Source organism: Haliaeetus leucocephalus, unplaced genomic scaffold (genome assembly GCF_000737465.1).
Source record: "Haliaeetus leucocephalus isolate CR32 unplaced genomic scaffold, Haliaeetus_leucocephalus-4.0 Scaffold229, whole genome shotgun sequence".
NCBI classification, from domain to species: domain Eukaryota; kingdom Metazoa; phylum Chordata; class Aves; order Accipitriformes; family Accipitridae; genus Haliaeetus; species Haliaeetus leucocephalus.
In genome coordinates, this window is record NW_010972665.1 from 11,138,448 (window position 1) to 11,153,088 (window position 14,641).

The window sequence follows — 14,641 nt, forward strand, 5'->3', positions numbered from 1 at the left end:
AAGGATACCGTTATTTTTTCCAGTACCCTAGAGCGAACTGGATCGCTTTTAGAAGGATTAATTAAGTTAGAAGAATCACTACTTGGTTCCCTCTCCTGCTTCTCATCCGCCTGTGTTTTATGCTGCCTCAGACAATAATGGTTTTTATTTTCATGGATGTGATCACGTGTAGTTATTCAGCTTAATTTTCTTTTGTATAATTTACCGAATTGGTCTGCTAAAATACTTCATGCAGGTTCAGCTTTCCGCATTTGTCACCAGGCTCATGGACAGGATTTGCAGTCTGCTTACAAGAAATGGAGTGTAGTCTCTGAAATATTCCAAGTAGCAAAGAAGTTAGGGGGTCTCTGAGGATTTGCCTTGTTTGATAGTTGAAAATAAGGTACTGTTGCAGTACTGCAAGTGTTTAAGTGTCTAGTGCCATTGATGACGTTGATCTACACCTAGGTGTTTCCGTTTGGTTTTAGCCTTTAAAAAAAGAAAGATATTCTTAGATATAGATTAAGATAAACATGTACCTGTTCCAAAACCATAATTCAAATGTGTTTACAAGATTTTTAACATCTTTGCTTATTCATTGTGTAAGTACTCGTTAAAATGGTGTTTATGTTTTCTGTTGTATTAAGCAAGGTTAAATAGAGGAAGCTAATTCTTCACACTGAAAAAGAGGAGTTTTCCATTGATGAAATAAACTGGCTTTTTTTGACAGTTATGCTTGCAGTTTTGAGAGTTACTTTTGTCACTTCAGTTGGAATGAGCTCATTGTTGAGCTGAAGTTGAGAAAACCAATTGCAGAAACCCACTGGTAGATGCAGGTTCCTCTTACCCATTTGTACTTTCACTGTGAATAAGAACTGAGGCAGAAATGGCCAAGATGCATGAATCCCAGATGTGGGAAGATCAGAAATAGATAACACTAACTGTAAAGAATACTATGTTCATTTAATGTGCTTGTTTTAAATGAAGAAAGGTCTGTTTGATATGTTGTTCTCTTTCATCTACTGCAATGTAAAATAGTTCCTTTGAGTTCTGAAATGCTCGTGGGCTTTTGGGGAGTTTTGGTTGGTTGGTTTTTTGCATTCAGGGCATTCCAGTTTCCATCCAAAATCAGCTAAACAAAATTACAATGTAAGAAAAAATAATTTCTTACTGTCTTAATGTAAAAACTCCCCAAAGTGTTTAAACTATAAATTTTTTGAGCTGGAATACAAGGAAGCCAAAAGCTTTTCTTCCAGCTGCCTTACAGCTAAATGTTGTTTTTTCTTGAAGGCCCAATGATTTGCAACTAGAGCCAGTTTTTTCAGGGTCAGGGCAGTCTTGTTTGTTTTGTTGGTATCTTCCAGTATCTTGTGTCATCTTCTGTATGTTCTCTACTGAGAACAGCTTACATATTTTGGCTACGTAAACACTACAGTTTCTCTTGGGGAAAGGAGAGGAAGGGAAGATGTAGATAGAAAACTTCTTAGCGTTTTCCTCATTTTGAGTAGAAGCATGAGATTAGTTACCGTGGGATTAAATCTTGCTGCCAAATATGCCTGCTGCCTTTGGTCAGTTGATCCCTCAAGGCAGGGAGAGTTCTGATTAGTATAAACCCTATCACTTTGTATGAAAAGAAAGGAAACCTAAGCAGAGGTGCTGTTCTGCAGAGATCATGAACTCCGATTCAGTCACCCCCAGGTTGAATTTCCTCTAAATGTTTTCTAACTGAAGTATTTATACAAATAAGATACATGTATTATATGTATATTACTTGTAAAGTGAGTTCTGTTTTCTGTTTTGCTCATTTCAGACCAGTACTGCTGTTTTCAGGGCATGTGGCATAACACTGAGTTTTCACTAATAAAACTATTCCATTGCAACATGCAGTTGAGGTTTTTATGGCATGATTCCAAATTTGTTTCAGGAAAAAAAAAGAAATTCTGGCACTTAAAACTTCCTGGGTTAGAATGGTAAAACAGAACTAAAAGTTGATGCAGCAGTGATCTATGCTTTGTAGAGTTTTACTGTTGCACAGTTTTCAACATCATTTTTACCTTCAAGTTTAACAGTGGTAGTAAAACCTCAGTTTCTTGTTTTCTAGAGCTTTGTGACGCTTCTGCCGTTAAAATAAATACGATACACAAATAATAAAATAAATACAACAAGTTGTTAAAAAAGGAAGCAATACAGTTTAAATTCTTCTTAAGGGTTCCTATGAAAGGCTTGATTTCTCAAAAATAAAGCCAGAAGTTACTTTCCACTGCAAACCTTTTCAGGTAGTTAAAATTCTCAAATTGTTTTACAGGCAAGATAAATTATTTTCACTGGTGAAAAAATAAGTGCTGCAGCAAAAACTATTTTATTTTTCTCCAGTATAATATGTGGTTTTCAAAATTGTGGAAATGATGATTATTGCAATCAGCTTGGAATTTATCATCAAGTTTACTGCTTGGAGTTGAAAGCCAGCACATACTCTGAGCATTTTTGTACTTCAACAAATGCACTTCATTTAAATGCGTCCAGACGTTTTTTTTTGCCTAACTGCCTAAGATGGGAGATAAACTTGTCTTTGTAGTGACCAAACTGAGTCTTCTTTTTGGTCTAATGTGGTAATTTCTAGCATTGCATTCTCCAAAGAGTTTAAGGATATTAGGTGGCCAAATCTCAGTGGCTGGCAGTCAGACTTCTTTTCCTTTGAAGATCCCGTATGCATTTTTCTCATATGTCCCCAGAATGTGTGCATCTCTGAAGTCGTGGGCTTACATTTTGTTTTGGTTTAGCATGGGAAATGGGGAGGATTTAATTTCTTCAAGACAGAAGTCTCCAAGGTTTATTGAGAGGGTAAAGGACTGATAGGATGTAACGCTTGTCTTGAATGACATTCACTCACTCCTCTTCTGTCTCCTCTGTTATGGTTTCTTTTATGTTGGATCTTCTTTCACTCAGTCCTGCACCGTTCTTTGTTTTAGCATCTCCCTTCTCCTTTTAGCTAATGCCTTGCTATTTTCTGTGTATTTCATCGCCTATTGCACAATTAAGAATAATCCTGGCCCAAAACCCTCTATTAGACACAAGTGAATTCTTTGAAATAGCTTTTTTCACATCTGGTTTGGAAAATCGTGAAAAGTATGTGTATGTTGCTGATAGAATTTCACCCTCCTGGAAATGTCTTATTTCAGCTGTAACTTATTATCCAATAGTTGCTGAAACCAAAAATATAGTATAATGAAGTCTGGCTGACACTTTCAGTTTTTCCACATGGTGTACTAATCTGGAAGTTGTTGTGATGTCCTAGGGATTTGGATGTAGAAGATAAGAATTAAGAACTGCTGGAGAAGTCTGCCTTAGTTCTGAATTACACTATTATGGAAAACTTACTGGTGCTGTAGCTGTTTTCTTAATGCATTCATTTTCTTCTTGGAAGTGGCTTGGAAGTGGCTTGGCTAATTATTTTGGAATTTTAATTTTTTTGTTATTGCTTACACTTGTTGCAGATGACTAGAAGTACTAAAATGTGCTGCTTTGCTTAATAATTTCTTCCCCCTGCCCCCCTATTTTGGTGAGCTGACTTTTTTGGATAGTGTCTGCTTTTTGTGTATTGTAATTCGTGTTTGTATCAGCAATCAAAAGAGGGCAATTTTTTTTTTTTTTTTTAAGTCCTCCTGAGGAAATTGAAACAAATACTCTTTATACAGGAGGAACCAGACGCTGAGAGTTGCCATCTGAAAAGCGCTCTCTCCTTTGCCGTTCCTACCTGTTTCCGACTTAGAACAACCAAATATTCTTTTCAGTTCTTCTGATTTAGGGTTTTTTCAAGTTTACAGGCTAAGTTTACAGTGACCACTTGTTTACTTGTTACCATTATATGCATTAAATAACCTTAATACTTATTACCCCCCCATGTATTTTTACTTAGACTCACTGTCTGAAATAGTATGACCCAGCAGATCAAGGGGAGTGGTGATTCCTGTCTGCTCAATTACTGCGACGCTGCATGTGGAGTACTTAGTCCAGTTATGTCCCCCTCAGCCCAAGAAAGATCCTGACAAGTGAGAGTGACCCCAGTGGGCGATCACCAGGTTGATCGAGGGCCTAGAGCAGCTGACGTACAAATCGAAGCTGAGAGCAGGGTTTGTTCAGCATGGAGGAGGTGAGGGATCTAATCGCAGTCTTCAGCTACCCTGTGTGTGGTTAGCAGGTAGACTGAGTCAGGCTTCTCCTAAAGTGTACAGGTAACAACGGTAAAGGTTGAGCAAAGGAAAGCTCAACCAGATACGAGAAAGTAATTTCTCAGTAAAGGTGGCCACACGCTGGAGTAAGTGTGGAGAGAGCCTGTGGAGTCTCCTTCCTTCGAGGTGGTGACAGCTCGGTAGGCAAGGCCCCGGACAACCTGACCTAACTGCACTTGGCCCATCTGTGAGCGTGAGGTTGGACTTAGAGGTCCCTTTCTTCCAAGCTTGTTCTGTGATTCTAGGGCCCCTTCTAATTGACATTAGTCAAGCTGAGCAAACTGTTTGCTCTTAATCTCTTTTAGGGTAAGCTATTGAAATTTTCAAAGGAGCAAGGACCCTTTTGCTTGTTGCTGTACAAAATCTTGTCTGTGTGTGAACAGAACTGGACAACTTGTTCCAGGTGAAAATTCATCAGGGCCTTCTATAATCAACGTCTTTATTAAAAAATGCTGTGTCTGACGCAGCCTAGCATGATATTTAATAGACACATTTTCTGGGCATCCTGCAACCATCTAGGTGCATTTCTTGGGCATCCTACAACCATCTTGTCATGGAATAATATGGGCAGATCTTTCTCATCAGGTACTCAGGATGATGAGATACTCTCTTACTCATGACGATCAGGTACTCTCATCTCTCAAGTGTGATGAGGTATGATCTCATCATACTTATTGATGACATCTCAATATAAAAAAAGTTTTTTAGTCTCAGTAGACATGCCCAGCATTTGTTAGAACTGAATTTCAATTTATACGTATGAAGTATTTGGTGTCATTCAGTTCCTTATCCTATATTACTACTAAATGTGTTAGTGATGCTCTGTAGCTCTCTGCCAGTATTAAACTTCAGTATAATATGCCTATGACTAGTGGACTTATTCACTAAAAGGCAGCAATAGAATGAGAGTCTACATTGAGCCAAACGACTACATGAATTTCAAAGTCTAACTGTGTGGGTAAGGTTTTTCCCTGTTGCCTAGCTGGAGATTTACAGATAGGTTGCACACTGTGGCGTAGTAAATGCTGTCAAATCTCTACTCTGAACTGCTAAACCAAGAAGCAAAATTTTTGAAGTCATGGATAGGCTTACAATGAAAAGTTGCTTTAAGGTAAAGGTGAGGCAAAAAAAACCCCCCACCTGTGAAGGCAAACCAATGTATCTGGACTTAGGAAGACTCAAAAGGACTGCTTTAAATTCGATAGTCTTTGCCTAGAAGCCATTTTAAGGTAACTAAATAAATATTTTTATTGAATTGTAAAGCTTTGAATTTCCTTCTGAGGTGGACCTAGAGCATGCTGTAGTGGTCATTTGAACTTCATGGAAATTGTTGAGTGTCTTGGATTGCTCTTTGGTTTTCTTTTGAATGATCAGAACTTGGCTCCACCTAGCACCAGGCAAAAATTCTTCTCAAGAAAACCATAAAAGTAGTTAATGACTGGTGCTATTTATAAATAATAATAGTTAACAGATTTAAAAATGGTAAACACCATCTTTTCCAAAAATGAACTTTTGACTTTGTAGGAGAACAATAAAAATTTTTCATAAATGCTTTCTTTTTAACAGATTATGGAAGAAACAAATACACAGATTGCTTGGCCATCAAAGTTGAAGATTGGTGCAAAATCAAAAAAAGGTATTTTGTTTTTTGGTTTTTTTATGGGATGGGATTAGTTGTTAGAGTAGTAAAACCACAGAATAAACAATTCTGCCTTTAGAGTCACCATATCAATACTGAACACCTGAAATATTTTCTTTTCAGTCTACTGTTTTTATAAGAATTTCTTGTTGAAGTTATCTCAGCTTTATATAGGTATTTGATGTGCAAACCCATTTGATGTAGCTAGCACTTCTGCAAGTACTTTATTATCAATACTGTTGTACTTCCTGTTTAGTATGTGTGTTTTCTTCTGTGTAATTCTGCATCTAATCTGAATGGTTTCTTTATTTTACAGCAGCCAAAGTCAGTTAGTCTTTCTGGTAACATTGTAGATCAGTGGGTGTTCTGTGGGTTTTTTTGTTTGTTTCTATAGAGTACGAAGATATGTGTTGGTCAAGCCCAGTTAGAACAATATATACTCATTGTGTCCCCGACAGAGACAGTCTGCATGCTTTTTTGGTTTCTTTAAAAAAAACTAAGTAGAGCTGTTTCTTAGGAATGGCCAGTATTATGTGTTTTAAATTACACTTCTTTTGGAAGTACACCCTATTAATGTGAACTAAGCATACAATCTAGAACATCTTGGTTTTTTTAAATAAGCCTTCTAGTCTGTTCTTAAAGAATCATAGTTGTGACTGGATGAAAGTAATACTTAACTCCTCTTCTGCAGGAAAAATGAAATTGGAGTGAATTTTTTAATATTGCATGTATTTCTGTTCAGGCTGCTACATATTAAAACCCAAGAAAGTGGAGTTCAACTAATTTCTCTGTACGTTATAGTTAGAATGTATAGGTGGAGATGTGGGCTAACAACTATTGTAAATGAAGGTCTCGTGAGAAGAAAAATAATCTCTTTAGAAAGGTGCAGGATTAATAAAATTTTTATGGTGTAAAATGAGATTCAGTCTCTGAGGTACTTTACCACATGGTATTGAAGTACAAATTGATTTAATTTTTTTTTTTCCCCCCGACTTGCATGGAAAAAGAATCTCACTTGAGAGGGGAAGAGTGGGGAAAGAATTCAGACTGGAAAAAATGCAGGTGTCATGTGTATGTATATAGTCATATGTGGAACTAATGTTTATAGTAATGCGGGAGTGACAAGGTCTCTGTGCAAACCCGTGCTCTACCTGTATTGTTCTGCATACTTTCTGCCTGAGGTGCTATGAATTGATACACAGCTAAAGCTCCTCAGGAAACTGAGGCAGGAGAGTTTGTTGTTCTTTTGAGGGGAGAAAAGAAGAAATAAAGCAGTACCTGCACTTATTTTCTTTCAAATGTAAATGAACTTAGTTCTGAAGATGAAAAGCATGGATGAAAGGCTATGGAAAGAGGGATAAGAGAGGTGGCTGACTGGGATTCTGGATCAGTACTTAGAGATGCAGCAGCTTTATATGTAGATTAATTTAACCTCTTTATTAGTGATCTCAAGAAGAAGATAATATTAGGTTTGCTGTGAAGATCTATCAGTATATGGGATGAATTTGAATAACCAGGGAAATAAAACAGCTAAAAGTTATGAGCTGATAATAAAAGTAATAATTGAGGAGAGGCAACACATAATACAGCTGGGTATACTGAGTGTATGTGTAGTGGGAATGATTATCCTGGAAAGTCTTTATGCCAAAAGAAACATTAGATAGTGATGGCCTGCAAACTAGGCGTTTTAGCAATACGCTACACTACTAAAAAAATGTTTCAAATGCCTGTGGACTGCAGGGTGGCTCTGGAGTTAAGACTTTTGCTCTCTGGCTAGCTTTGCTCTGGGAAGCTGTGTATATATATACACCTAACACAGTAAATTACAATATGTGTACAAGGAACCCCTTAACCTAGAGGTTCCTATTTCTTGTGAAATAAAGCGTAGTTTATATATTGTGTTTATGCTTGGTATCAATTGTTTGCAATTCTGTAACTTTCCGTTTGCAGCTACAGCAGCTGTTTATATAGGGAAAATAGTCTAAGTGTTTAACATACTCTCGCTTCACTTAATGACAGTTTGTGATTGAGAGGAGAGTCAGCAACACATAACTGGCTGGCCCTCTGGGGACTTGAACTCAGAACATGCTATCTTTCCCAGTCCCCTTGGCTGGGAACTGAGTGCCTGATAAGCAGTTATTCAGTGAGGGAGAAGCAGTTACAGATGGACTGTGTTGTATCCCAGCCATACACTGTACCCATCGTCATCAAATGGTAACAGATTTTTCGTGTAATTTTTCAGTATAATTTGCCTGCGGTTTCAGTAGCTTCACGTTCTGTGGATGTATGTTGTGGCCTTTGGTCATTCACAGCTTTCCTCCCAAAATATGAGGGGAAAAACAATCATTATGAAGACATCTCTAGCTGTGCTGTTGTTTCTGTTGTGTTGTTCAGTCTATCATGAAACATTTGGGGCTTAATGTGGTGTTTTTCTCACTGCTGTTGTCAGTTTTTAATTTGAGATAGTTGATACTAAATGAATAGGGACACAGTACATATTTTCCTTCTAATTACAACACAGAGGTATTGAATTTCACACACAAGGTGTACATAATAAGGTTCAGCAAGGATCTGAAGATTAAGTTCTGCACAAGACCCAGAATCTTTTTATGATCTTGCAGAAAAAAAAAATTTACTGTGATGAAGCTGAAGCACTAGGAGTAGATGACCAGCCAGTTGCTAAATTTTTCCTTTTCTGTGTTATACAGAATACAACTTTTAAATTGATGATTGCAAAATACTATATATTGAGTATCATAATGGTAATTCATTAACTCAAACTCAATAAATATTTTCTGAAACATTTTAGATTGCAGAAGACTAATGTCTGGATTTAGCATATGCAGAATTCAAAAGACTTGCTGGGTAAAATTTATTATCTAATATGAAATTGTTAAAATAGCTCTTTGCAAGGGCTAGAATTAAAAAATCAATTATCAATTCTCAACAGTTTCATAAAGAGCAAAACAGGAATTTCCTGGCTTTAATGAACACCAGATGCTGCAGTCTTGCTCTAGTGATGAGGTGTCATGAGGGTTAAAGTATTTTGAAATACATGTTTAGAAGACACACAAGCAGCTATAAATCTTCCAGTAGCATCTTTAAGCAAGCCATTTGTTCAGGCTGACAAAGAGATCCCATAACATTAAGGCTTCAGAGAGGGAAGTGAACAATTTAAAGCACTTCTGTAATGACTGATTTCTGTCCAGCAGTAATGAAACAATCGACGCTGGCACGGTCTGCTCTGCTTTGCATGGATGCTGAAGAGTTCAGGGCATACCGAAATCATGTTCTGGACCTTTCAGATCTTCTGTAGTCCAATGAATTAAAGATTGAACTGAGACACAGTAACTCTTCTATCCATTCCCCTTTTACTCTTAACGTACCCTTTCACTTTGTTATGGTTACTGTTCCTTAGGAATGCTATTAATTGTCCTTTAAAGTTTTATTCAATGGTATTAGAAGTTTAGAGTAGATTGCCAAATCCTAAATGGTCAGATGCTATAGCTCCACAAACACTTTCAAAGCAGGCATAAGCTAACATTTTTCCCTCTCCTTCCCCAAAAAATCTGACTTGTCCTGCTCTCCTGTTCTTCTTGCTGTCCAGCCCTTTCTGCTGTGCTGTCATTGGTGCTTATATTGTCACACAGGGGACCAGGATGGCTTAAAACTAACCATGGATAATTTTTACTGTTGGAGAGGGTACAGTTTTTTGTGCATTTGCTAGCTGTTTTAACCCAAACTGTATCCGCAGTCTGCTTCACCATACGGTTGTATGGATCTCTAGAGCTTAATGCATTGGGAGGAGGTGAAAGTCACGTTATTCAGCAACAGTGCTTGTTGATGGTAATTTAAGGTGCTCTGCAGGAACTTTAGGAAATGGGTATACGTGCGTTTAGATTTCACCCATATTCCTTACTCTTTTTCTTTCCTTCTTTTAATTCCCACCTCCCACCCCATACAAGTGTGTTCTTCTGTATTTCAACAGCCATAAAGAAGTTATGGAGATATGCATGGGCTCAGAATGCAGACAGCCTTGAAATAGCATTTGGGTAACAACCAGCCTAAGAATCATTTCAGGTCCTGGAAACTTAGTGGCTTTAGTCAGGAATTCGTTCAGAGATTTGGAACAAGGAAAATTTTGGGAAGTTAAAAAATGTGGTAAGGGGAAATGTGAAGTAAATTGAGCTTACAGAGCAGGGATAACTCTGGGGTCTCTTTCACTGTTCGCTTTAAAAAAGGGCTGCTTTTACTGAACTTCTGTTGCTCTTTTTTCTTTCTTCCTGTTCTTCCCATATTTTCATTACTCTTCTGCTTTCTCCAGATTACAATCTCCAGCTCTTCATGTGCATCACCTGCTGAAGTTACCCACTCTTTTTTTTTTTCCTTCCTTCTTTCTTTCTTTCTTGAGCTGCTCTTACTTAATTTCACCTGCTCTTTCATTTGCTGTTTCTTGTTTTGGGGTTTGTTGGAGTTTTGTTTGCTTTTTGTTTGGGGGGGGTGTCCCTCTTACTAATGCTTTTTCAGTTGGTTAAGAAAAAGAAAATTCAGTCTATGTTCTGTTTGTGTAGTTTTTTCTCATCTGATTTTTTCTTTTTACTTATTCTTTCATCTTCTGTTTCAAAAATCAAGCTTCAGTAACTTTTTTTAAATTTAAACTAGTGTCTATTATAAAAACATTTACTACATGCTATTTTTCATTAGCATATCTCAAAGGCAAGTCAAGTACATAGCGTGTCAAATTCACATCGAAGGAGAATGGCAGGAGGAGAGGAAACAGTGGCACTGAAGATATCGGAAAGAAGGCAGCAATAACTAGCAGTGGGCACTACTGTCATTCATTGCCTGGCAGTTTAGTTTCACACTTTTTCCTTAAACTTTGCCTTTTGCAAGCTATCTTGCAAGCAGAGTCCAGTATTTCCTTCTTTGCATCTTGAGCTGCTGAGACAATATGCAAAATAAAGTTAGCAACTGTAATATTATATTTGAGACAAATAACTGTTCTGAGAGACTTCAACCAAAGTAGTAAAATATTGATCCCATTTATTTGAATGTTGTTTAGACACAAGGGAAGAGCTTTGCACATGCTAAAAGCTAGAGACTGACTTTTTTGTTAAAACAGAAATGTAACTACATGGTGAACTTAAGGCCAAACTTGCATGCAAGTTACTGCCTTAGATATCAAGAATTAGCTAAAATGTAATCTATGTTTGCTGCTTCAGACCTTTAAGTCAACTTTCAATTGTTTCCCAATATTGTAATAAAAGCTGAAGTTCACATTTTGAGAGGAAGAAGGGAGGGAGAGAAGAGAGATGATGTAGTGTCAGGCTGTGCAGCCTTATGAATGCGCAAATACAATGTGGGGTTATTTACTCTTTTGGTGTAGGTTTGCTGATAAATCTCCAATCTGATTTTACGATTTTCAGATAATTTCTTTTTCTCTTTAGAAGTACTTAATTTTCTCAATTTAGTTTGCCAACAAAATCTTTAAAAAGAGTGAAAATCAGTTTTGATGCTAAACTTCTTACAGTAAAATATCATACATGGAGAAATGGTTAACATAAGAGCAGTTCAGCATTGTACTTGCCAGTTTTTACTGTCCCATGTGCAGACACTTCATAATTTACACGTGTGTTCCATGGAAAGATTATATCATTTCTTAAAACATAAATGCATCCCTGACTTAAGTGACGTTGCTTTCAATATTGGAACTGAGCTGAATCCCACATTTGTACAAAGGAGAGACTGCTTTTCCCAAGTAGAAATATCAGTGAAACAGATGGCAAAAAACCTGTGGAGAACACCTCACATTCTTTGTTCCAATGTATTAATGGATGCAAGTAAGACATTGTCAATGGTCATATTCAAACCCAACATTTTATGATGAAATGTCAGTGAAAATGGAAGAGTTAATAAGCCCATGCAGCATTGCTCTCTAGGAGTTATGTGAGCTTTAAACCAGCATCATAACCTCTTCTAATGTGTCTGGAGGTCTCTGGATTCTGCCCCTCACTAAAAAAAACCCAAACCCCCAACCAAAAATCACAACCCCCCAAAACCCACCAATCCAAAACACCCCTAAGCAAAGCAATGAACCTAATGAGGCAGCAGTTGAGAAACTGAGTACAGTGAAGTGTCTGTGTGGCCTAAAGTGGTCTTGGACCCTCACTTCAGGAGATTCTGTCTCATTGCATTGATGATACTTCGTAATAAATGCGAAGTTCAGAGAAATGAATAGATTTCTCTGCTTTCAATTATTGCTGGGATTGCTGAAATACTACAAGGATTTCGGTATACACTACTAAACTTTTAAGTTACATACTTAATCTTTTTATAAATACCAGGTGGCTTGGTGTACTTCAGAGACTGGCATGTTTGCAAAGTGCAGTTACATAATCTGAAGTTTTCCCCAAGAAATTGTCCAAGTCTGAGTTTAGTCAAACAAGCATAAAAGTAACTAAAAATTACCTAACAGTTTAGGCTATTAACTTCTTTGTCTTATGTAACTCCTTAAGTTGAAAACTGTGGACTCTGTTTCCAGCAGTTTGGCATCTACAAGACTGAAGACATTGCAGTTTAAATATATAATGCTATGCTGTGTGTGTGTGTCCATATAGAACAAGGACTGTTAGGACTGCTTTATTTTTAAAGTCTTCAGTGTTTTCCTTTTCTCAGGCTTTACATGTACATGTTATCCCTACTTAATACAGTTGGAGCCATAACACAACTTTTAATTCTGTGTTTTCCTTAAATGACTTCATTATTCTGGGCTGAAGAGAGATTAGGTGGTTTTTTGCTTTTTCACAATGCATATATATTATGCCTACTTTTAATTTTGTTTTGATTTTGTTAAAATATAAGTTGGAACTAGCTGTATTGTGGGAAAACTGCAGTTACTGGCAACACAGCATCTATTAATTACCCTTTTTGACTTTGGAGGTTTTTACCTTCTCATTCTGATTGTGGGTGTGGAGGTAGTGTTTCTTGTTTGTTTGGCTTTTTTGGATTTTAAAAAAAAAAAAAAAATCTGCCCCAAGAAACCAAAAACCAACCACCAAAAAAGCAAACAAACCCCACAACCTCCCCACAATCCAAAACCCAATATGGGGCTATGAAAACCCATTGATTTAAACAGCAAGAGCTCTTTTGTAATAAATTCTGTCCCTGTGCATTGCTTTCAATAATGGTTACATTCTGTGCAATATCATAAGACCATTTCTAAAAGTGTTCCTAGAAGCGAATGGTAAGGAGGAATTGTTAGGGTTTTTTTTAATTCATCTACATATATAAAGCTGGCATTTCAAAAAATGACCAGATGAAAATATTTTAACCTATTTTGGTACTCTGTTAAACTTGAGTTGATCATGGCAGGCTAGCCTGGTTGTGCATGATCCTCTTTGCTGTTTGTACGAATGTAGTGAGGGAGTACAATATCAGCTTTTTTGTTTGAATTACTGAATTCTTCATGGAGAAGATCAGTGTAGTCTGGAAAGTTAAAATAAAGGTCTATGTGAAGGTGTGCATATGTTTACATATATAATGGAGGAAAATAAGCAACTCTGTGAATATGGACACTGAAGTTAAGAATATTCTCAGACTTTATACAGATTTAGACAGCTTATGGCTGCAATCTGAACATAGAAATGTTTCAAATCAATTGGTATTTATTATATACACTCTGCCTGGCAAATTGAGACTTAAATCTTAGGGCAGGAGGAAGGGGAATTTTACATCTGCATATAAACTTGAGCTACTGCATCAGTGCCTTTTTTTTTTTTTAAGAGATTAAAGGCTGTATATTACAGAGGTGGTTTAAGTTGCATGAAAGCACTTTTTTAGAAAGGCTAAATGTCTTAATTACTCTTGATTTTATCTTAATTCTTTGAATATAAAAGCAAATCCAGCTCTTTTTCTAAGGAATATGCCCATGTAAACTATGTGTTAAAAGTCTTCATGTGCATAAGTTCTAAAAGTCCTCCTATAATTTCATTCACTTCTAAAATGACAATATCTTCATTTGTAAGCATATATAACCTCTGAAATTGCCTAAAAAATAATGTGGTGAATAATGGAAAACAGCTTAATATGCTAGAATTGCCTGTATGCTTGCCAGTACATATCTGTGTAGCTAACTTATCAGTCTTAAAGCTTAAGGAAAATACTCTTTACTGTAAATTACTGTAAAAGGAGTTCATAGTTTGTGTTTCTGTAAATGCAATAATGCATTGAGTTTTATTTTGCATGTCAGTCTTAAATGCTAAGCCAGCCCCACTTGAGAAGGTCGCACAGCATTACAAGGACTATCAAATACTTCATACTTGTTAATAATACAAGTACTGTAACAGTAATTTTTTGATAGTTTTGGTCAACTTTTGTTCTTGATGTACTTTCATCTCTTCATGTGCTATTTCTAGTTACAATAAGTGTAGCTTCTGCTGTTCTCAAAAAATACCCCAAACTAATAGAGTGGAGGAGGGTGAACATGGAACTCAGTCAAGTAATTTTTCTATCTTAAGTTCAGTGCTAAGAATAGCCACTAAATTGCCTTAGAGCCTTAAGCTTCAATGAAATGAAAAAAAAAAGTGGGGGTGGGGTGGAGGAATTAATCAGGCCCTTAGAGACCTGCAGTCCTGGTATATGGAGCTTTTTGACAAACTTTAGCTTCTAATCCACTAAGATGCTCTTGAAAATTGTGCCATCTGTCCTGCAAGGCTGTACCGTAATTCTTGATAGGAGCCCAAAACATACGGAGTGATGTCTGCTTCTGAACAACCACAGCCTGTTCTATCATATT

General features: G+C 36.8%; 1 protein-coding gene across 1 annotated transcript in view; it reads left to right on the forward strand.

The window, feature by feature from the left end:
- Window positions 1-14,641, forward strand: part of BICC1 (BicC family RNA binding protein 1) — a 73,432-nt gene that overhangs the window by 11,969 nt on the left and 46,822 nt on the right. The window contains exon 2 of the mRNA XM_010567888.1: window positions 5,775-5,844. Coding sequence (XP_010566190.1) covers window positions 5,778-5,844 — 67 coding nt within the window. The 5' untranslated portion in view covers window positions 5,775-5,777. The remainder of the gene's footprint in view (window positions 1-5,774; window positions 5,845-14,641) is intronic.